We start from the raw sequence: 23,469 nt of genomic DNA, 5'->3' as shown, positions 1-23,469 counted from the left end.
TTCTAATTTTCCTTAATAAATAAGTGATTATAAATGCTTTTACTTTAATTAAGACTTTATTAGGTTCTTTATCTGAAATTCAGTGGCCAGTGTTTTAGTTCCAAAGTAGATATTCATAGAGGAGCAGGGAACACCTATCTCTGATCAAACTTACTGAGTTTTAGTAATAATTATTCTGTCACTTTGGCTTCTCTTGCAGTTGGCAGAGTAGGCACATCTGTTGTGTTAGGAAAATCACAAAGCTATAAAGCAAAATTGTCACAGTCCCGTAGTTTGGTCCTCTCTCTCAAAAAAATTTTATTTAGATTATGAAGTATCTTAGCATAAAGAATTTTTAAAAGAATAGATACATGTGTATGTATAACTGAATCACTTTGCTGTACACCTGAAATTAACACAACACTGTTAATCAACTATACTCCAATATAAAATAAAAATAAAGTGGCCTAGTTTAAAATTACATTGAAGAAATTTTTATAAAGTGAAAAAGTTTTAGATATATATATTATTATATTATGTGAAAATTTCAGTCATGTAAATTTAATATTTCATTCCTTCTAGATAATTTATATATATTACTTGATGCAAAGATAAAATATATTACTTTTTCTCCCATATTTCACTAGTGTTGCTGAATTTTCTTTTTAAATATTAAAATTTTACACCAAAAAAAGAAGAAAGTAATGTAGTAAACCCCATATTCCTGTCACCTGGATAATTAGGTGATAACACTTCTTTATTTTCTTTACATTTGGAAGGATAGGGGAATACATGAGATACAAAGTGTGGGTGGGAGGACCGGGTTCCAGGAGTAGAGCTTAAGTCCTTATGTTTCACAATGAAAAGTCAATAGATACTCCTAAAATTGAAAACTGAAGAAGTAGCAACACAAAATATATTAAGGAGTATAGAGAAAAAATTATAAAATAACCAGCTAAAATCATTGCCTCTGGATTGAGGAAAGAAGTGGGGGAACCAGTAGGAAACTACTTTCCTTGAACTATTGACTGTGTAAATTATGTGTATGGGTAACTTTGATAAAAGCAAAAGCATTTTAAAAAATTAAAAAAGAAATAGAACAATGGAGATGTGTCCCTGTTGCTCCAGAGTCTTCTGTGCCCCTTTTTTGCTTTTTCTTGATTCAAGGTTAAAATTAGATAAATGAATGCATCTGCAACCATAAAAGACCATTATGGTGAAGTTGGGTATTTTGGCTTGTTACATCCTTAGTTCTTTATTCTTTTAAATTGTTGCAATATCCTTTGATGCCATTATAAAAGACAAAATACTAGATTCCATTTTGACCACTTTGATGAGATTTGCTCAGATAGGTGCATGTATTCTTAATTTCAAGTTGGCTTTTTAGCTTTTTGGCATTGTAGAACAAGTGAATTAAAGCATGTACAATTGACTCTTGCCAGGGTTTCATCTGTGTTAACCATGCTATAGGATTTGGGGTACAGAGTGACCTTAGATTTATGCTGGTAACTAGTTCAGTAACTTGGCATTTTAAGCTGAATGAAATTAAGACTTTTTTTACCCTGTTTATTTTCTGATTTGGAGTTTTAACAATTTACAAGTTTTTATAAATGGCTCTCATCAAGGTAAGGAAGTTCCCTAGTTTTGTAAGGTCTTAAAAAAATAAGTAGGTATTTTTATTGAAATTTTTTTCTGGATCTTATGGAAAGGTCACTTTTTCCTATATTTTATTTTATTTATTTATTTTTTTGGCCACACTGCACGCCTTGTGGGATCTTAGGTCGCCCACCAGAGATCAAACCCGGGCCCTCGGCAGTGAAAGCGTGGAGTCTTAACCACTGGACCATCAGGGAATTCCCTCCCTTAATTAATTAATTTATTTTTTTATTATTTTTTTTGTTTTTTTTGCAGTACACGGGCTTCTCACTGTTGTGGCCTCTCCCGTTGCGGAGCACAGGCTCCGGACGCGCAAGCCCAGCGGCCATGGCTCACGGGCCCAGCCGCTCCGCGGCATGTGGGATCTTCCCGGACCGGGGCACGAACCCATGTCCCCTGCCTCGGCAGGCGGACTCTCAACCACTGCGCCACCAGGGAAGCCCTCCCTTAATTTTTTTAATGTGATATATTACATTAATGACTTTTCTGTTATTAAACTTATTTGGTCTTGATTTAAAGATATGTAGTTGAGGGGGGAGAGGCCACAGCAGTGAGCGGCCCGCATACCGAAAAAAATAAAAAGATATGTAGTTGAATTTGTTTTGCAAATATTTTAGTTAGATTTTCCTAATTTTCCTTTCTCAAGATTATATTAGCTTCATAATATAAGCTAACAAGTTTTTCCTTTCTTTTTAAACTCCTGGGATAGGTTGCATAAAATAGAAATAATCTTTTCTTTGAAGGTTTTGTTTAACGTGTCTATAAAATTATATGTTCTTAGTATATGTTTTTTCTGAAAAATTATTTTCTGTTTTTTATTTGTGGTAAAATACACGAGTTAAAATTTATCATCCTATCCATTTTTAAGTGTACAGTTCAGTGGCATTAAGTACATTCACGTTGTATGCCATCACCAACATCCAGCCACAGAAATCTTTTCATTGTGCAAAACTGAAACTCTTTACCCTTTAAACAATAACTCCCCATTCTCCCTCCCCCCAGGCCTTGGCAATCACCATTCCTTCTGTCTCAGGATTTGATTACCACACACACCTCACACAAATGGAATCCTATAGTATTTGTTTTTTTGTGACTGGCTTATTTCACTCAGCGTAAGATTCAACCATGTTGTAGCATATGTCAGAATTTCCTTCCTTTTTAGGGCAGAGTAATATTCCATTGTATGTATATACCACATCTTGTTTATCCATTTATGTGTTGATAGACACTTGATTTGCTTCCACCATTTGGCTACGGCAAATAATGCTGCTATGGACATGTACAAATATCTGTTTGAATGCTTGCTTTCAATTATTTGTATGTATACCCAGAAGTAGATTTCTGGATCGTACTGTGATTGTGTTTTTAATTTTTTGAGGACACTAAACTTTTTTTCACAGTAGCTGTACAGTTTTACTTTCCCATAAACTGCTCAAGGGTACCAATTTCTCCACATCCTTGCCAACATTGTTATTTTATGTTTTTTTGGTAGTAGCTATCCTAATGAGTAGGTCAGATTCTAAATTAGCAATTATTTATTTGAGTGTATTTTGATTTTCTATGATTTACTACATCTATTTTGGTAAATTTTCATTTACTAGGAAATTATATGTTTTCTTAAGTTTTCAATTGTCTTGGCAAAACATTTTTGATAGTATTCTTTGTGATTTTTAAAGGAATCTTTAACTGTGTCTCCTTTTTCATTTCTAACATTTAAAATTTGTGCCTATATTTTTTTTAAAATATTTATTTATTTATTTATTTGGCTGCATTGGGTCTTAGTTGCGGCATGAGTATGCGGGATCGTTTTAGTTGTGACAGGCAGGATCTTTTAGTTGCGACAGGCGGGATCTTTTAGTTGTGGCATGTGGGATCTAGTTCCCTGAACAGGGATTGAACCCAGGCCCCCTGCATTGGGAGCGTGGAGTCTTAGCCACTAGACTACCAGGGAAGTCCTGTGCCTATATTTTTTTTCTTGATCTTTCTTGTCATGAGTTTGTCTATTTTATTAGTATTTCTAAAGATTTGGTTTTTAGTTTTGTTGATCCTATCGCTTCTTTGTTTTTTACTCAGTAAATGTCATTTCTTGGTTTTATTATTTCCTTTTTACTTCTTTCTCTGAGTTTATTTTTGCCAGTCTTTTTCTAACTCCTTAAGGTGAATGCTTTGCTCATTAATTTTTAGCCTTTTTTCCTAAAGATATTAATCTCTAAGGCCTTTTTTGATACAATATATTTTCATTATTACTCACTTCTAAATATTTTCTAATTTCCTTCAGAATTTTTTCTTTTATCCATTGGTTGTTTAGAACATTGACTTGAAATTTCCAAACATAAGAGTTTTGTCTGTTGATTTCTACATTAATTACAGTAAGATCAGAGAATGTAGTCTTTGAAATCCTTTGAAATCTGAAGTAGCATAGCACAGGGTAAGATTTTGTAAATGTTCTGTGCCTGAAGAGAAATTGTATTTTCTAGTTACCTATTCTATCAAGCATATTAGTAATGATATTACAATATTCTATATCTATATTGAGTTTTGTCTACTTTCAATTACTGATTGAGGAGATTAAAGTCTCTCACTATGATCATAAATTTATTTTTTCTTGTTCCAGCCATTTTTGCTTCATATATTTTGAGGCTACGTTACTAAGAGCATACAAGTTTACAATTGTATATCTTTCAATGTATTCAGCCTTTTACTATATGAAATGGCTCTGTAGCATGAGTAATGCTATAGGTGAATAGTTTTCCTTTTTATCTGCAGGTGCTTTCTGGTTTTAACATCAAGTTCATAACAGATTCACAAAATAAATTGGCTTTTTTTTCTACCTCTGAAGAATTTTCTTGAAGTCTTATTTTGTTTGACAGTAGTATACATATACTAGATTTCATTTATTTAATATATGCATGGTGTATCTTTTTCTACTTTAAAATATTTTGGTGAAATTCATTATGTAACAGAAGAGTACATAAGATGTATATATACTGTTTGTAGAATAATAATAGAACAACTGTCTTTGTGCCTACTACTCAGGTTAGTAAGAATCTCCCAGTAGGAAATTTTGTTTGTTTGTATGTGCTTTTGTTTATGAAAGATATTTTCACTGGGTAGACATTTGCAATTTTACATTTATTTTCTCCAAAAATTGAGTAGATGTCATTTGCTGTCTTCTTGCTTCTACTCCTCATAGGGTCAGTTTGTTCTTCTTTATTCTTTTTCAAAATTTCCTTAGCTATTCCTCTGCTTTTCAGTTTCTACATAACCTTTGCAATTAACTTGTAAGCTAAGAAAATCCTGTTTGTGTTTTGATTGAGACTGCATTGAGGTAAGTGTGGACATCTTTTAAATATTCTTTCTTTCCATCCAGCCACATGTTTGTCTACTCATATATTGTATTTGTATGTATGTGTCATTCAGTAAAGTGTATAGTTTTCTTCATTTAAGTCTTAAGCATTTCTTGCTGGCTTGTTTCTCAATAATTAGTGGGTTTTACAAGTATTTTGTATTTCAGTTTTTATTTTCTTTTAAACAAAGAGGTAGTTCCAAGGTTATAGATTAGAGTGGTGGCAATGCCTTTTGCTTTATTTTATGAATATGAGTGTTTGTGTGTATTTAAAAGTGTGAAATGATTCATGGATTTGACTGTCAGATATTTTGCATAGGAGCCAGGCTAATCTTCTGTGCATTGCTTTAATTTAAAATATGTAATGCCAAAATGAGCACTATTCTTTGTTTTTAATTTCAATTTTTATTTCATTATGGTCATAGGTTATGCCTTATATAGGTTCTACTTTGGGAAATTTAATGATTTTCTTTATAGCTTCATACATTGTAAAATTTTAAGAAGAATATGTTTTTTTCTCTTTGGGTATGTATAGTATATGTTAGATCAAATTTGTTCATTGTTATGTGAATATTCTTACTTTTTTACACCTATTTTTATGCTCATTAATATCCTTTTCTCAAAAATGAAGACTACCAATATGCTATTATTATTTATTCTTGCCTCCTTGTATTCTTAAAGTCAGTTTTTGCAATATATATATCACAAAGTTTAATTATCGTGGTCATAACTATTTACACATTTTTCATCTTACTGATGAATTATACCTTTTAAGAACATGAAACATTCCTCTTTCTTATTTAATGCCTCTCTCCTAGAATTTTTTTTTTTGTATTGTTATGGCAAACCTAGTTTTGGTTAGGTTTTTGATATGTACTTTTATATTCTTCCTCTTTCCTCCTCTTCCCTTCATAGTTTTATTTTTGCATCTAGATCTGTTAACTAAAAAATATACTTTTATTTTAGTTGTTTTCTGCTCTATAAAAAGTTACCATGCTGTATGTGATCTTTTTGAACTTAGCTCTTTTCCACTCAGTATTATAGTGCCTAGATTCATACAAATTGGGAATTTCCTGCTGTTTTTAAAGCACTTTGAGGTATAAATGTTATACATTAAACTGCACTTACTTTAAAGTTTATGATTTAATAAATTTTGTCATAGTCATACACCCAGGAAACCATCACCAAGATCAAGATAGTGAACATAATTGTCACCTCAAAAAGTTTCATCATCTGCTATATCCTTGCTGGTTTTCTGCCTACTTTTGTTCTATCAATTTTTGAGAGAGGGATATGGAAATCTTTTATTTTAACTGTTAATTTTTCTATTTCTTTTGGCAGTTCAACCAGTTTTTGCTTCATGTTGTTCAAAGCCTTGTTATTAGATTCATAAATGCTAATCATTGTTATGTCCTCTTGACTAAATTGACCCCTTTTTATTGTCAAATGACCTTCTTTATTCCTAATAATATTCTTCGCTATGTTGTCTAATATTAACATAACCACTCCGGCTTTCTTTTATCTAGTGTTAGAGTGGTATATCCTTTTTTATCCTTTTACTTTTAACCTATGTATTTATTTTTTTGCATGCATCCTTTTCTTAAACATTTAAAGGTCAATAGACTTAAAGGGAATGTTTATTCTGGTACTGTTGACTATGATGTGAAGCTGCTAACTCTCTCAAGCCCTTGTCACCCAGGGCTTGTGAAAGCCACTCACAACTGGGGAGTTCCAGCTCTGTCTATGAGCATTATTGTCTCTTTGATTCTGTATTGAAAGCGTGATGTTATTTGTGATCTGTGGTAATATTGTTACTGGGATATTATTGAAACGATTTCTGAGGATGAAGTCTGATACTAATCTAAGTTGCTATATTTTAAATCTGAGAATTCTGCAAAGATATTTTTCATTATAAGCCGTGGTTCAATACTACTGAACCATTCCCTGTTGTAGTATTGAGCTCAGACCTCTTTCCATCTTCACAGCATGATAAATTATAAGCTTGTTGAACTCTGGGCTTTTCTTTGAATCATCTGTTAAACCTCAGATTAGATCAGAAAGGAATATCAGTATCTGAAAAAGAAGTCTTTACCTCATTTATCATCTCCACCAATCAGAAAACTGATGGAGTATTTGTAATTGTCACTGAGTGGCAGGGGGACAGATGGTGGACTATCATTCTATCAGAAGATGGCCGTTTCTCTTTTACATGGTGTCTGTTTCACAGTATTTCATTAGCTTCATTTTTCTCATCGGTCACTTCAAACAATATAATACATAGATTGTAGTAGATAAGAACATAAGTGTATCCTATACCTGTAGACAGGGACCTTGGCAGAGTTGAATCTTTTGTATAATTAAAATAGCCTATCGAGTTTTAAAAATTGTCATTGTCACATGTGTTTAATTTTTCAAAATGCTGCTGTCACAAAGGGCATTATTTTGATAAAAGGCATTACATTTCAGATTATCTTAAATTTACTGTTTGACTAAATTTAAAATTTTATTTAAATATAATGGAACTCTCAAACTTTTTTTTAAGCATTTCTTCAGCACCTGCTTGTGCACTCTGCACTAGTCCAGGGACCAGGGAAATACAGATAAATAATGTCACTTGAGCCTATCTCTTAATTTTATGCTATCTCTGATAAATTTCATAGTTTCATGAATCTCTAAACACTCATTTGAATATAAATGAACTAGTTTTTGTATATGGTGCTTTCACTTCTGAATAGTGCCTGGATGATAATAATCTGTAGATATGGCTAATGCCATCCAAACAATCAGTAATTACAAATCAGCTTTCCTGTGAAATCTTTCTGGGGGATAATCTGCTGGAATAGTTTTATGGAAGAGTGATATCAGTCAAAATAATAGTTTAGATTCTTTTGGTCTTATTCTGAGTAAAACTCTGACTCTTTAACTTAAGCTGTTAGCATAAGCCCTTGACACTTAGTATTGAATTAAATGTTAATAAGTTAAATGTTAATGAGCTAACCTGTTATTATTTTCAATATACTATGTCTCTGAGGTTGGTATTCAAAATATGTGGTAAAGTACTGTCTAAAAATGCCATGTTGTTTGTGGTTGAGTATTTCTTTATTTCTTCCCTTCTTTCATCTGCTTCTTCCTCTTTTTCTCCTGATTTTCCTTCTTTTTCCCTTCCCAAACACCTTCATCTCTCCACTCTTCCACCTCTTCTTCACCCCTCACTTTTCTTACCATCGTCATCCAGAGAAACAAGAAAAACAAGTTCCAACCCTCCAGGCCTTCACCCTTTCCCAGTTTTGTAGAAGACAGTGAGGAAATATTGTAAAATGCCTCCTATTTATCTTACTTGTTGTTGTGCCAGGCAGGCTTCAAAGAGCAGAATGCCTCATAATATTTTTAAGAATTTAAGAGAAAACATTATTTAGTTCTGGAATTGATTAATATCATTGGATTTTAGATTACAAAGTTGAGAAAGTAAAGGATGAGGTTGAGAGAAAAATGTTGTTTTCCAAACAAAATGTGAAAACCCTTGCATTAATTTCTCATCTATTTAGATTAGTAACTTGGCATCCACCCTGCTCTTGAAAGTAAACTTTTGGCTCTAGAGAAATATGCCTCTTGAACATGACGTTTGATTTTCAAGTAAAAATACATTTGTATTACTGTAATGAAATTCTGGTCCTTTTTATTCATAGAAGACATATTTAAATGCTTTTTGATCAAGGAAGAATAACATCCTTAAAAATTCTCAGTTCTGTATTATAATATTTTTAAATAATGGGAAGCAAATTATTTTCTTTGATGTAGCACATTTTATGAAATGTATTTATTGTGTGGTAACCCTTGAGAGAGCTATAATAATTATAGTTTAATAAAATCCTATATTGTGTCATTTATATTTTCCTTCTAATCAACTATTTTTAGAACTTTGACATTCTTTCCCAAAGATCATGAACCTATCTATGGCTTAATTTTTTCCTGTCTCTTTTAAAAAATAAAGAACTATGAGAGCCTTTAGGAAGAGTCTGATAGAATATCGAAGTCATAAACTTCAATATGAATTATTTCGTTGAATATAGTAAATTATGTTAGAAAGGCCAGGGTTTGGTCTAGTATGCCGTAAAAGGTAATTAAAAGAATAAGAAGGGTATAAACTTTGATGAGATCATCTGTATAGGTATTAGTTTCCTTATATGTTGTACTGGTATTTCTTATTGCAGCAATGTTGTTTTTATATAAAAAGTCACAACTGTGACTTTAAAACTAGACTTAAATTTGTGTGTGTGTATGTGTGTACACAGTTAGCCATCATCAATTAGCTTTGGGGCTTGATACATTCATTTCCAGAATGTTAGAAAATGGGGGACTTTGCAATTTACTGTCTAATCCCTTTTCTTTTTTTCCTACTGAGGAAACTGAGGCCCAGAGAAGTCACTTAGCCATGAGCTGTAGAATTTATCCTGGTATAGCTATCTTGACTCACAGTTCAGTGCTGTTTCCACTGCATTGATTTGCTTTTCTATTCCTAAGGAAAAACAGTCTCCCCTCTTAATGGATATTTAGAATTAACAGTGTCAAATACTGAGAATGGCCAATGAAGACTCATTTCTGACTTGTTAGTAGCAGATTAGTACTTGCACTGAGCAGGATTCCAGGGTAGGAGCTGTATTTTTTAAATTTTTATAGGAAAGAAGGAGATCCAGGGGTCTTTGGATGATTTTGGTCCTGATTGATTCATATTTTGGAAATGAGTCATAGATACTGTGTCTCAAAGAGTATACTTTGCTTTTCCTTGTGCCTGTGCCATAATAATTAGGATTGTGGATAGATACAAAAAGATGAGTGTATTTTTATGTAGTTATACTTATTCTTCTGCAGCACAAATGAGCCTATAGCAACTTAACCTAATACAAACAAATCCTCTTTTCTTTAAATAGCTTGCCTTTTCCTTACATTTCCTTATTACCATTAATTTCACAATATTTAAAATTTAAATATATGTCAATTGTGGAAAATTTGAGAAAAATATAGTTTGCCTACTATTAGCATTTTGATCTAATTTTCAGCTCTTTACATATGAATATATGAATCTTACACACTTATTTATATATAAGCTGCACTGCAAGGATTGAATCCTGAATTTTATTTTATTTTTTAAGAATATAAGCTATGTGGTTTAATTGTATACATTGGTCTTAAGATTTTTGGTCTTATTACTTGCATATGTGATCTGTTTCACACTCTTTAAAACAGAAAATCATTGAGTAGCAATCAGATTTCAAAAAATCTTCCAAGTACAGCCAGACAGTTGTCTACGTGATATGCTACATATGACAACATAGAATGTACAATTATATTAACACAGACTTCTTTTCCAAGGGATCGGTATTTTCACACATCTAATAGGTCTTGCACACAAGATAACAAACAGCAATATCGGTGTCTCTCAATCACATTAAGTTCATCAGACGTATTAAAAGGGTAGCCCTTTTTAATTGAGATTTTTTTTCTTTTCTTTTTTGCGGTACGCAGGCCTCTCACTGTTGTGGCCTCTCCCGTTGCGGAGCACAGGCTCCGGACACGCAGGCTCAGCGGCCATGGCTCACAGGCCCAGCCGCTCCGCGGCATGTGGGATCCTCCCGGACCGGGGCACGATCCCGTGTCCCCTGCATCGGCAGACAGACTCTCAACCACTGCGCCACCAGGAAAGCCCAATTGAGAATTTTTATACATATTATATATATATGCTTTTTTAACATTTTTTCCTACATTATCTCTCTTTTAGATAAATGCAGAGCTTAGGAAATAATACTTAAATGAGAACACCTTGGACAAATCGTCAGGCTCTATCCTACAAGTGTTCCATTCAGGAAGATCTCAGTACTTCTTCTCCACTTTCTTATAAAAATTTACAAAATGATTCATAACCAAACCACTTTGGAAAAAGAAGAACAAAGTTGGAGATGTTATGCTACCTGATTATAAGGCTTATTATAAAAGTTATATCAATCAAGATGGTGTAGTATTAGTATCTAGATTGGAAAATAGACAAGTGGAACAGAATACAATTTACAAGCTGATTCATAACAAAAACAACTTTGGAAAAAGAACAAAGTTGGAGATTTTATGCTACCTGATTATACGGCTTATTATAAAAGTTATAGCAATCAGAGTGGTGTAGTATTAGTATCTAGATTGGAAAAAGACAAGTGGAACAGAATAGATAAATGGATCTACACCTGCATATTTATATAACTAATTTTTTTTTGTACAGCAGGTTCTTATTAGTCATCAGTTTTATACACATCAGTGTATACATGTCAATCCCAATCGCCCAATTCAGCACACCACCATCCCCACCCCACCGCTTTCCCAGCTTGTTGTCCATATGTTTGTTCTCTACATCTGTGTCTCAATTTCTGCCCTGCAAACCAGTTCATCTGTACCATTTTTCTAGGTTCCACATATATGCGTTAATATACGATATTTGTTTTTCTCTTTCTGATTTACTTCACTCTGTATGACAGTCTCTAGATCCATCCACGTCTCAACAAATTACCCAATTTCGTTCCTTTTTATGGCTGAGTAATAATTCATTGTATATATGTACCACATCTTCTTTATCCATTCATCTGTCGATGGGCATTTAGGTTGCTTCCATGACCTGACTATTGTAAATAGTGCTGCAGTGAACATTGGGGTGCATGTATCTTTTTGAATTATGGTTTTCTCTGGGTATATGCCCAGTAGTGGGATTGCTGGATCATATGGTAATTCTATTTGTAGTTTTTTAAGGAACCTCCATACTGTTCTCCATAGTGGCTGTATCAATTTACATTCCCACCAACAGTGCAAGAGGGTTCCCTTTTCTCCACACCCTCTCCAGCATTTCTTGTTTGTAGATTTTCTGATGATGCCCATTCTAACTGGTGTGAGGTGATACCTCATTGTAGTTTTGATTTGCATTTCTCTAATAATTAGTAATGTTGAGCAGCTTTTCATGTGCTTCTTGGCCATCTGTATGCCTTCTTTGGAGAAATATCTATTTAGGTCTTCTGCCCATTTTTGGATTGGGTTGGTTGTTTTTTTAATATTGAGCTGCATGAGCTGGTTATATATTTTGGAGATTAATCCTTTGTCCTTTATTTCATTTGCAAATATTTTCTCCCATTCTGAGGGTTGTCTTTTCGTCTTGTTTATGGTTTCCTTTGCTGTGCAAAAGTTTTTAAGTTTCATTAGGCCCCATTTGTTTATTTTTGTTTTTATTTCCATTTCTCTAGGAGGTGGATCAAAAAAGATCTTGCTGTGATTTATGTCAAAGAGTGTTCTTCCTATGTTTTCCTCTAAGACTTTTATAGTGTCCATTATTATATTTATGTCTCGAATCCATTTTGAGTTTATTTTTCTGTATGGTGTTAGGGAGTGTTCTAATTACATTTTACATGTAGCTGTCCAGTTCTCCCAGCACCACTTATTGAAGAGACTGTATTTTCTCCATTGTATATCCTTGCTTGACCATGGGTGTGTGGGTTTATCTCTGGACTTTCTATCTTGTTCCATTGATCTGTGCTTCTGTTTTTGTGCCAGTACCATATTGTCTTGATTACTGTAGCTTTATAGTATAGTCTGAAGTCAGGGAGTCTGATTCCTCCAACTCTGTTGTTTTCCCTCAAGACTGCTTTGGCTGTTTGGGGTCTTTTGTGTCTCCGTACAAATTTTAAGATTTTCTGTTCTAGCTCCGTAAAAAATGCCATTGGTAATTTGATAGGTATTGCATTGAATCTGTAGATTGCTTTGGGTAGTATAGTCATTTTCACAATATTGATTCTTCCAATCCAAGAACATTGTATATCTCTCCATCTGTTGGTATCATCTTTAATTTCTTTCATCAGTGTCTTATAGTTTTCTGCATAAAGGTCTTTTGTCTCCCTAGGTAGGTTTATTCCTAAGTATTGTATTCTTTTTGTTGCAGTGGTAAATGAGAGTGTTTCCTTAATTTCTCTTTCAGATTTTTCATCATTAGTGTATAGGAATGCAAGAGATTTCTGTGCATTTATTTTGTATCCTGCAACTTTACCAAATTCATTGATTAGCTCTAGTTGTTTTCTGGTGGCATTTTTAGGATTCTCTCTGTATAGTATCATGTCATCTGCAAACAGTGACAGTTTTACTTTTTCTTCTCCAATTTGTATTCCTTTTATTTCTTTTTCTTCTCTGATTGCTGTGGCTAGGACTTCCACAACTATGTTGAATAATAATGGCAAGAGTGGACATCCTTGTCTTGTTCCTGATCTTAGAGGAAGTGCTTTCAGTTTTTCACCATTGAGAATGACGTTTCCTGTGGGTTTGTTGTATATGACCTTTATTATGTTGAGGTAGATTCCCTCTGTGCCCACATTCTGGAGAGTTTTTATCACAAATGGGTGTTGAATTTTGTCAAAAGCTTTTTCTGCATCTATTGAGATGATCATATGGTTTTTATCCTTCAATTTGTTAATATGGTGTATCACATTGATTGATTTGCGTATATTGAAGAATCCTTTCATCCCTGGGATAAATCCCACTTGGTCATGGTGTATGATCTTTTTAATGTGTTGTTGGATTCTGTTTGCTCGTATTTTGTTGAGGATTTTTGCATCTACTGAGTTTTTATTTACCATTATACAATGAATGTTTCTAATATCATTACTGTTGTTTGAAACTAAACAAATCTGTATAGTATCATATTAATTCATGTACCATAATTTATGGAGTCAATTCCCTACTGCTGATATTTTGTTGTAAATCTCACTGCAGTGTGAATATATTTATAGAGTAATATGGTTGGAGAAGTAAATTACTTACAGTTTCTTTTTTTTTTTAACTGAACATTTATTAATTATTAAGTAGACTGGGCTGTGAAGCTATTTGGTTGTTCATATAGAATGGAGGCAGGACTATCAGTCTCTGAAAAGCTCTATTTTTGGATGACCAGAACTATAGAAAACTTGAAGCAAGCAACATTTCGGGTAAAAGGAGATGAGACTGCTGTATTTTTCTTACCTTAGGCAGTTCCTTGGGGTTTTAAGAAAGGATGTCATTAAGGATTATTTTCTGCAGGATATTGTCTCCTTCTGTCCTTACAATAGATTTCAAACTTGTAGTACACACTTTTAGCACTTGAATAGTGTGCAAACATGTAAATTTCATTTTAAGTCCAGTTCTTAGATGCTTGAGATATAGGAATATTGTGATTTCATTTACTCCTTTTGGCAAGACAGAGAATTTTAAGATGCATGTGTACAAATTATTTCTTGTTACAAGATTTTCTAAACTGATTATTGTGGAGAATTTAAAACATTTATAATAGTAGTCAGAATAATATGACAAGCCTCCATGTAATCATTACTCAGCTATAACAATGATAAACTTATCCTGCCTTATTGACGTTCCATTCACTTTCCTCAAATACTCTTTTTGAAGTCAATTCCAGATTTCATCTCATAAGAACTATTTTAAAATGATTTACCATCTACTTATACATGCTTATTATAAATGAGAGAATTAAAAATCTATCACAATCATCTAGTGACAACTTTTAGTAATTTTCCACCTTTTTTTTAAAATAGATCTTTATTGGAATATAATTGCTTCACAATACTGTGTTAGTTTCTGTTGCACAACAGAACAAATCAGCCATATACATACACATGTCCCCACATCCCCTCCCTCTTGAGCCTCCCTCCCATTGCCTTATTTTCTTATAGTCATTTTATGCACATACGTATACACATATAAAAATGCAAAGATATATATATATAATTATTATAAAATTTTGTACATAATTGCATTAATTAGGGAAAAGACTAATCTGCTGTAATAGTGACAAAAATACAGTGGTTTTAAGAACATAGAAGTTTATTTCTCACAATAAAGTCCTGAGGTAAGCAATCCCAAGTGGCCAGTCCTGAGGTAAGCAGTCCCAAGGCTTTATGCCATGTGGTTTTTCAGAGATCCATCTTCTGTCTCTGTTATCCCCTAAGTTATGCCCTCCCCTTCAGAGTCAGAGCTGTGTTATAGGCCCTTTTGTGTTCTTTTCATGTTTTCCCCATTCTCATCTTTTTTTATTAGTAATTCTGTGAAAAGTCTGACATATAGCCATTATATAACTATATTTCTTTACCTTTTAATCACTAGTGTAGTCTTAGTTCTGTAAGTGTACGTGTAATGTTTACCACGAGTCTTATGTCTGTGTCTCTCTAGTCATGTTGGTTTTCTGAGGCTTGTTCTGTAGTAGATTCTTCAGGAAGGTCTTATGAGAATAATATTCTCTGAGGTTTTTTTAAATGTTGATAACAGTTTATCTGTGCTTTTCATACTTGAAAGTTGGTTTTGCTGGATATAAAGTCCTTAGCTCACATTTCTTTCTTTAAAAAATACTAAGTACCTTACAGTAGTCCCCTCTCATCCTTAGAGGATATGTTCCAAGACCCTAGTGGATGCCTGAAACCATGGATAGTACCAAATACTATATATACAGTTAATCCTTGAACAACACGGGTTTGAGCTATGCAAGTCCACTTATACATGGATTATTTTCAATAAAGTGATCTGTGGTTGGTTGAATCTGCAAACATGGAAGGCCAACTGTAAGATTACATGTAGATTTTTGACTGTGTGCGAATTAGTATCACTAACCCCCATGTTTTTCAAGGGTCAGCTGTATTGTTTTTTCCTATACATAAATACCTGTGATAAAGTTTAATTTATAAATTAGGCAAGTAAGAGAATATCTGAATTGCCAGTATCACTACTCCTGTGCTTTGGAACCATTATTAAGTAAAATAGCATTACTTAAAAACAAGCACTGCCGTACCACAATCCATCTGATAACCTAGATGGCTACTAAGTGACTAACGGGTAGGTGCAGCATGGAAACACTGGACAAAGGAAGATTTACATCCAGGCCATGTAGCAGATTGGTGTGAGACTTCATCACACTACTCAGAACAATACACAATTTTAAACTTATGAATTGTTTATTTCTGGAATTTTCCATTTAATATTTTCAGACCTTGGTGACCACAGGTAACTGAAACCACAGAAAGTGAAACCGAGGATAAGGGGGAACTACTGTACTTCATTTTCTTCTGGCATAAAATATTGCTGTCAAAAGGGCTGATGATAATCTAATTTTTTTCATAAATTATATTTTTAGAAATTGTAATACAATATGTCTTGGTATTAGCCACTCTGGGTCAATATTTTCAGATATGTGGTATACTCTTTCAATATTTAATTATATTCTTTTTCAGAAAAGTTTTCTTGAATTATAGTTTTTAATATTTGATTTGTTCCCTTGGTTTGATTTTCTTTTTCAGGCACTCCTATTCAGTTTGCTGCATCTTTCCGTATCTTCTGTATTTCCACTTACTCTCAAATAATTTTTATTTCTTTTGCTTTAAGTATTTTTCTACCTTTATCTTTTAGTTGTCTGAGGCATTATTTGTTGTGTTTATTCACTCTTGTCATCTGTTTTATCTTCATTTCTTAAATGATTTATTTTCTTTTGCAGTCTTCATTGAGTTCTGTGACCTAAATGCTGAGGTTTTAGGATGGCGATTTGTGTTAGAACATTTTCTGTATTTGTTTTAGTTTATTTTGAAATAGAAGGTTGCATTTTTATCTTTTCTGTGGATTTTTTTGGTGTGTTTTCATTGTTGTAGTGTTGCTATTCTACTTATTTTCTTTTTCTTTTAATAAGTTTGACATTTGACCTTGATACTTTTGTATTGCTTATTTTTATGTGGAACTGGTTTTATAAGACTTTTATAATGAGTTGTGACTCAGGGTACCTATTCTAACTTCTTAGAGCTCCCTCTTCTATTGTTTTTGTGAAAAATATAGTGACTTGCTTTCTAATATTTCTTGATTCTGTTTCCCTGCTCTGCTTTTATCGAGGCTTTTTCCCCCTTTGTCTCAATTATCCCTAGTTGGCTTAATTAAGTTCGTTTTTTAACAGTTTCTCCTTGGCTCAGTTTCGAGAGTTCATAGGGCCTAGCCTTCACCACACTGTTCAGACCTTCTTAATGCAGGCACCTTTTACTCACCTGCCATTTGAGTGGGAAACCCCTCTCAGTTTTAGATGCTGTTTGCAAATTGGCCTATTGAACTCTCCAGTGAAAAACAGTTCCTTTTAGAGTTCTGCTCTCAAGTTCATTATTCACTCTTGTTGTTTCCCTCTGATTTCTCCTTCAAAGGCACTGAAACACAGCTGACCTATTGGTAGTTTGTCCTCACCCTCTTCTATTTGGAGGCTGTGGGGATACCTTGTCACTTACTTTGTTGTAAATATTTTCTGTGGGTTTTGTTTTTTCTATCTAATCTTTCTTTCTGATTTATATGATGATTCCGAGAGAATCTTAAACATTGCTACCACTGCCTTCATTTTCTCAGAATTCTCATAAGTGTTTTAATGACTAATACTTCATCATAGAAATATACCATAATTTTCTCAACCACTTCTCAGTGCGAAAAACCTTCTTTGTACATTCTCTCCATCTTCAGAAACCGTCTCAAAACCTTCTTCCTGTATAGTCTTCTATATTCTTCTATATATATAGTCTTCTAAAGTCTTCTTCATTATAGTTTTAATGGAAAAATAACTATTAATCATCCTGTGTCACATCCAACAATGCATTTCTTTTATCATCAAAAGGCGGTCTCTTGCTTACAGAAAGTGAAAACATAATGCAAACCACCAGAAGCAAATCTATAAAACCTTGAAATGTGTCTATAGAAAGCCAGACAAAAGACACATTTTAAATCACAGAAGACAAAATACAAACAAATGGTTAAGCATACTAATATCACTTTTTCAGCTAACAAATTGACATATTTACAAAAAAAAAAAAGACAAAAGAAAACCGAAACACTAGGTACTAGCAAATCACTTGTGGGGACTTAATTCTCATTTTGGTTGTTTCGGAATACATATGAAAAGCCTTAAAAATATGTGTAATCTGTAACCAAGGAATTTCAGTTCTATGATTTGATCATAAAGGAATAATATACTCTGTGTTTAAAATTTTAACTATAGGAATATTTATTGCACTGGTATTTATTATATTGAATACATAAAATAAATCCAAATATCTAACAAAAAAGCATTTAGTAAAATTAAGTGTACTGCTATAATCAGTAGATTATGTTCTAGAACATTATTTAATGGTATGAATATATTTGCAATATTAAATTTAAAAAGCAGATTATAAAATACTATAAAAGGTATGCCCATTTTAATAAAAATATATATGAAGAAAACTGTCTGGATGATATACTCAAATAATTATTTTTAGGTGTTAAGATTATAGGAGATTTTTATTTCTTAGTTTTATTCATATTTTCTATAATTAACATGTTGATTTTGTATTAAGAAAAAAGTTAAATCAAACAAAAATATATATTCTCATTTGGTTTTAGTTTTGAGGTTTTTAAAAAATTAACATAAATTTGAGGGCATGATGTGTGTTGTATGTGTGAATCTGTATATAAATGTAATGTCTTTTTAAAAGATGCAATTTTTTTGTTCTGGATAGAATCCAAATTTTTCTATATATTGTCTGCATTTTCATAATAAGGATCCTATTAATACTTAATGGATTCTATTAGATATGTAAATAACATTTAGGTACAACTGAAAATAGTATAATTGAACTTTTCACAAAATTGAAGACGTCATTTAAAAGATTTCCTTTCCTTAACGCAGTGTTAGAAATTAGATGTCAGAGACTCAGCCCACATGAGCAGTGTAGCGGGAGGGAATGTGGAGTAGTAAAAAAGGTTGGTCTTGTGAAGTCAGCCAGTTGTAGTTTTGAACTTGAGTTTTGTGATCATGGACATAATATTGAACCTCTTTGAGCCTTTGTTAAATATCTGTAAAATATAAACATATTGCCACCTGTTCTATGGGGTTGTGAAGATTTTAGGAAATAATGTATGCACTTTAGCCCTTTGCTGATCACAGTAAGTATTTAATAAATGATTAAATAAAGAAAATAATTGCTTCTGCATTTGAGAGAATATTTTCTGCCTTTGGTTGTGGAGTTTCTGTTTTGCTTTTTTGGTAGGTTTATGAATTGAAAAGTTTCTTTTTTATTGAAGTATGGTTGATTTACAATCTTATATTAGTGTCAGTTGTACAACACAGTGATTCAATATTTACATAGATTATACTCCATTTATAGTTATATATTATATAACATATATATATCTACATTCCCTGTGCTGTATACTACATCCTTGTATCTTATTTATTTCATAACTAGTAGCTTGTACCTCTTAATTCCCTTCCATTGTCTTGTCCCTCCCCATCCCTCGCCCCAGTGGTAACCACTAGTTTGTTCTCTGTGACTGTGTTTCTGTTTTGTTATATCCATTTGTTTTATTTTTTGGATTCCACATATAAGAGAGAACATAAAAGATTTGTCTTTCTCTGACTTCACTAAGCATAAAATTTTCATAATGAGCACAACCCTATGACTCAAACTCATTTTCCAGCCATATATGTAAGGTACTAGTCAAGAATACAGACTCCATAATCATACTGTCTGGGTTTAAACTTAGGCTCTATCACTACTACCTCCAAAGCTGCTTAGTCATGATCTTGACCTTTTAACTTCAGAAAAGTTATTTGATTCTGTGTTTGTTTCCTCATAGTTAAGATGGGAATAATAACAATATATACCTTTTAGTATAAAGGACTAAATGATCGTACGTAAAGTACTTACCTCAATATATGTTGTAGAATAAACCCTCATAAATACTATTTTTGTCTTTTTTTAATTGAGATATAATTGGCAAAACATTTGTGTTAGTTTTAGGTGTACAACATAATGTTTGATGTATATAGTGTATGAAATGTAAACTTACCATATAAGTTTAGTTAAAGTCTGTCACCACACATAGTTAACAGTTTTTTTTCTTGTGATGAGAACTTTCAGGATCTATTCTCTTAGCAACTTTCAAATATACAATACAGTATTGTTAACTATAGTCACTATGTTGTACATTACATTCCCATGATTTATTTATCTTATAACTGGAAGTTTGCACATTTTGACCACCTTCATTCATTTGACCACAAATACTATTTTAGATCTTATTACCTCACCCTCTTCTCATCATTCATTTAACATTTACTTATTGAGTGCCTACCATATGCCAGGCACAGTACCAGACACTGAAACATCACTGAGCAAAACGAAGTCAGTGCCCTCATGAAACTTATATTCTAGTGCAGGAGATTGCAAATGAATATTGATGTTAGGCACTAATATTAGACAAGTCCTATGAAGAAAAATAAACAAAATAAGAAGATGGCAAATAATAGAAGGTGTTACTTAAGACTGGGTGTTCATTTTACCTGAGACTATGCAAGTACTTGGAGAAGAATATTCTTGGCTAAGGAAACAAGAGTCCTGATGCAGTACCATTCCTGATGAATGTGGGGAACAACAGCAACCACTCCACTGTGGATAGAAAGGAGTGAACAAAGGAGAGAGTAGTGTAAGATGAGGTGAGAGAGGTTGATGATGTGGGGGCTTAGTAGGCCATGGTAAGGACTTTGGATTTGACCCTAAATGTGATGAGAACTCAAGATTTTGATAAGAGGAATGATATGATGTGATTTATATTTTTAAAAGTCGCTGATTTTGTAAAGGAAAGATTTGGAGATCACAGAAGCTGCAAGAACATTTAAGAGGCTATTGCGATAATATGGATGAGAGCTGATGATGCCTTAGACTAGGTGATGTGGTGGGGAGAAGTGGTTGGATTGGGATTAATATGGTTATATTTGAAAGTAGAGGTGATAGGAGTTACTAGTGTATTAGATGTGAGCAATTGTACAAATAGTGGGACCATTTACTGAACACTCTAAGAGCAGTTTATATTGGGAGCGTAAGAGTTTTGTTGTAGAATATTATTTTGGAAATTCTTATGGTGGAAATATTCTACTTAAGTGGAGATTTTCAGGAGACAGTTTGATATAGGAATGGAGTTCAGGGGAGAGGTCTGGACTAGGGATAAAAATTTGGGAATTGCCTGTGTGAATAATGTTTCAAGTCACTGCACTTGATGGATAAGTTTGAATAGAGAAGAGGGAGGATCTGAAGATAGGTCTGAGATGTTTAACATTTACCAGTTAAGAAGAGGAAAAGGATCTAGCAAGGAAAACGTAGAAGGTACAGCTGGAGTTAGGAGGACAATGTGATGTCTAGTAACCTAGTGAAGAAAGAGTGTCAGGGAGGAAGAAGTGATCTACAGTGCTAATGGTGTTGGAAATTTAAGGAGAAGGTCTAAAATAATTTCTAGGAAGGAGAATGTGGGTAGACTAAGGTTGCTTGATTGCCTGGCAATACTGGAGCCCATTTGAGGTGTAATGTCATAAATTTAAAGTTAGAGTAGTCAACATGGTTTGTAATTATAGCCATATTAATCTGCTCAGTTATGGGTACAGAGTAGGGAAAGAGTTGGATTTAGGGTTAGGATTTTTCCATGCAAGTATGAAAGAAGAACAGAGGGGCAAGCGAGTTGTGTACATGCAAGGGAGTGATTACGGTGATGAGCCGTAAAATCCAAGACGGCTAAGGAGGGCACTGGGGCCAACTTCTGCTGCCAGTAACCACCTTCCACTTTCTCATCTCTGCCTGTTTTCTGAGATGCCCTTTTCCTTTCCCCTTCCTGCCACCTTTACCAACTACCAGCCCAAACAAATACACACATCCCCAATATCCATATGTTCAAATTCAATCAAGGGATAGCAGACGTGGTGCTTCCTTCTTAAAATCTTTCCTCTTTACCCTGAGTGAACAGTGATCTTGTTTTCCCTTTTGAGCTCCTATAGCACTCTTAACTCTCAAGCTTGGTATTATATATTTGTGTACATATTTTACCTCTCCTACTGCAGTGTAGGGTTGCAAGGCACAGGGATATATTGCTGTATCCTTAGCATGTAGCGCAATTGATGTGCAGCAAAGGTTTGGTGAGTCAATGAAAATCTCAAGTAAAACAGTTTCTTCAATTTTTCCCCAAGCAATTTTTGAAACCAGTATTTCATAGAGATTACTTTTACTTTCATCTATATATTCTTTCATACTCACTGTAGTCTCTATCAATGCTATGTTATTTCTTAATCATCATCATCATCACCATTATTTCATTTATTTATCCTGCAGGAGCACCTTTCCTTAAAGAAGTATATTATTGACATTGTGGTTGAAAGTGCAGCTCCACCAGAGCCTTTGAAAGATGGAGAAGAGCGACAAAAAAACAAAAAAAAAGCCAAAAAGATAAAAGCCCGGATGAACTTCAGGTACTAAAAATATCCTTAAAAACAAAGAAAAACTCTTAATGATGTATCTTTTTTAATGTAAATCCAAGGAAGACCCTGTCTCCCCGCCAAAAAAGTTTAAACTTGTTTGCTTCAAGAAAGCCTTGAAAATAACACTGATGAGCCTAATTTATAGCCACTTTCTTTGATTAAGAAAGCTGCATATCGATCTGAAGGCCTTGCTTTCACCTGTTAAGAGCTCTTCGTATAATTGGATGCCAAAGCCCTGCCAAACTTGTGCCTCCTTCAGCATACAACAGTATGTTTAAGTATGTGTAAACCAAGCCTATTTTTCTTTCCACTATTGATTTTTAAATGAAGTATCAAAGAAAATCAATAGCAATCAACAAATAGAAGTCTGCTGGCTGTAGTGTCAAATACCATGACTAGGTTTAATCAATTTGGTAGCCTGTCACAACAAGAAAAAGTTCAAGAAATATCTTGAAATGGAAAGTGAGTTGTCAGATCTGTAGTTTATCATCTGCCTCCAAAGTGATATCTGAGGATCAGACAGCTGTGTAGTATATCATTACCTCACAAGCTTTGAGCATCATCTGATGACTGATGAGTCTTGTTTGAGGACACAAATGTAGTTCCTCCTTAGAAGATAGTTCTTTGCTATTTGAAGGAAGGTAGTCTGAATATGTTGTTATACCTTTATTCCCAAATGGTTTGAAAGATGGAGAAGCTTCACCCATGGGATTACAGAAATACAGGTCTAGAATAATGGTGAACCGGGGTTATCTCTCTATAGTTTCCAATTTCAGATTGTAATTTAAAAAGGTGTCGATTTCATCTTATAGCATCAGTGAAAACTTGAGAGTACTCATTCAGGCAAAGAATAGAAAAGGCTTTTTTGATTATATTTTTTGAAGTTCCTCCAAGTTTCTAAAAATAGTTTTGCAGTATATACTTCAGGGTGTTACTGACCTTCATTTCTAGTTTGTGCTAAGAACTTGCTGAGGTCCTGAAATGCTGTAGAGTCCATTCTTTGGACCTTTTTTTTCCTCTGTGTACACATTCCCTTGGCTAGTTGACCCAGTTCTGTGGCTTTAAATATTCTCCATTTGCTGATGACTACCAATTTTATATATCTTCAGTTTTACTCAAACTTAGTATGTCCAAA

General features: G+C 33.5%; 1 protein-coding gene across 5 annotated transcripts in view; it reads left to right on the top strand.

The window, feature by feature from the left end:
• The window catches only part of SCAPER (S-phase cyclin A associated protein in the ER), a 495,741-nt gene that overhangs the window by 205,379 nt on the left and 266,893 nt on the right, over positions 1-23,469 (top strand). For all 5 annotated transcript variants that reach the window (XM_079912990.1, XM_079912987.1, XM_079912988.1 and 2 more), the window contains one exon: positions 22,189-22,325. In XM_079912990.1, coding sequence (XP_079769116.1) covers positions 22,189-22,325 — 137 coding nt within the window. The remainder of the gene's footprint in view (positions 1-22,188; positions 22,326-23,469) is intronic.

The sequence above is a fragment of the Stenella coeruleoalba genome (assembly GCF_951394435.1).
Source record: "Stenella coeruleoalba genome assembly, chromosome: 2".
Classification (NCBI taxonomy): Eukaryota; Metazoa; Chordata; class Mammalia; order Artiodactyla; family Delphinidae; genus Stenella; species Stenella coeruleoalba.
The sequence above is the reverse complement of the archived record's forward strand: the minus strand, read 5'-3'. Positions and strand labels throughout refer to the sequence as shown.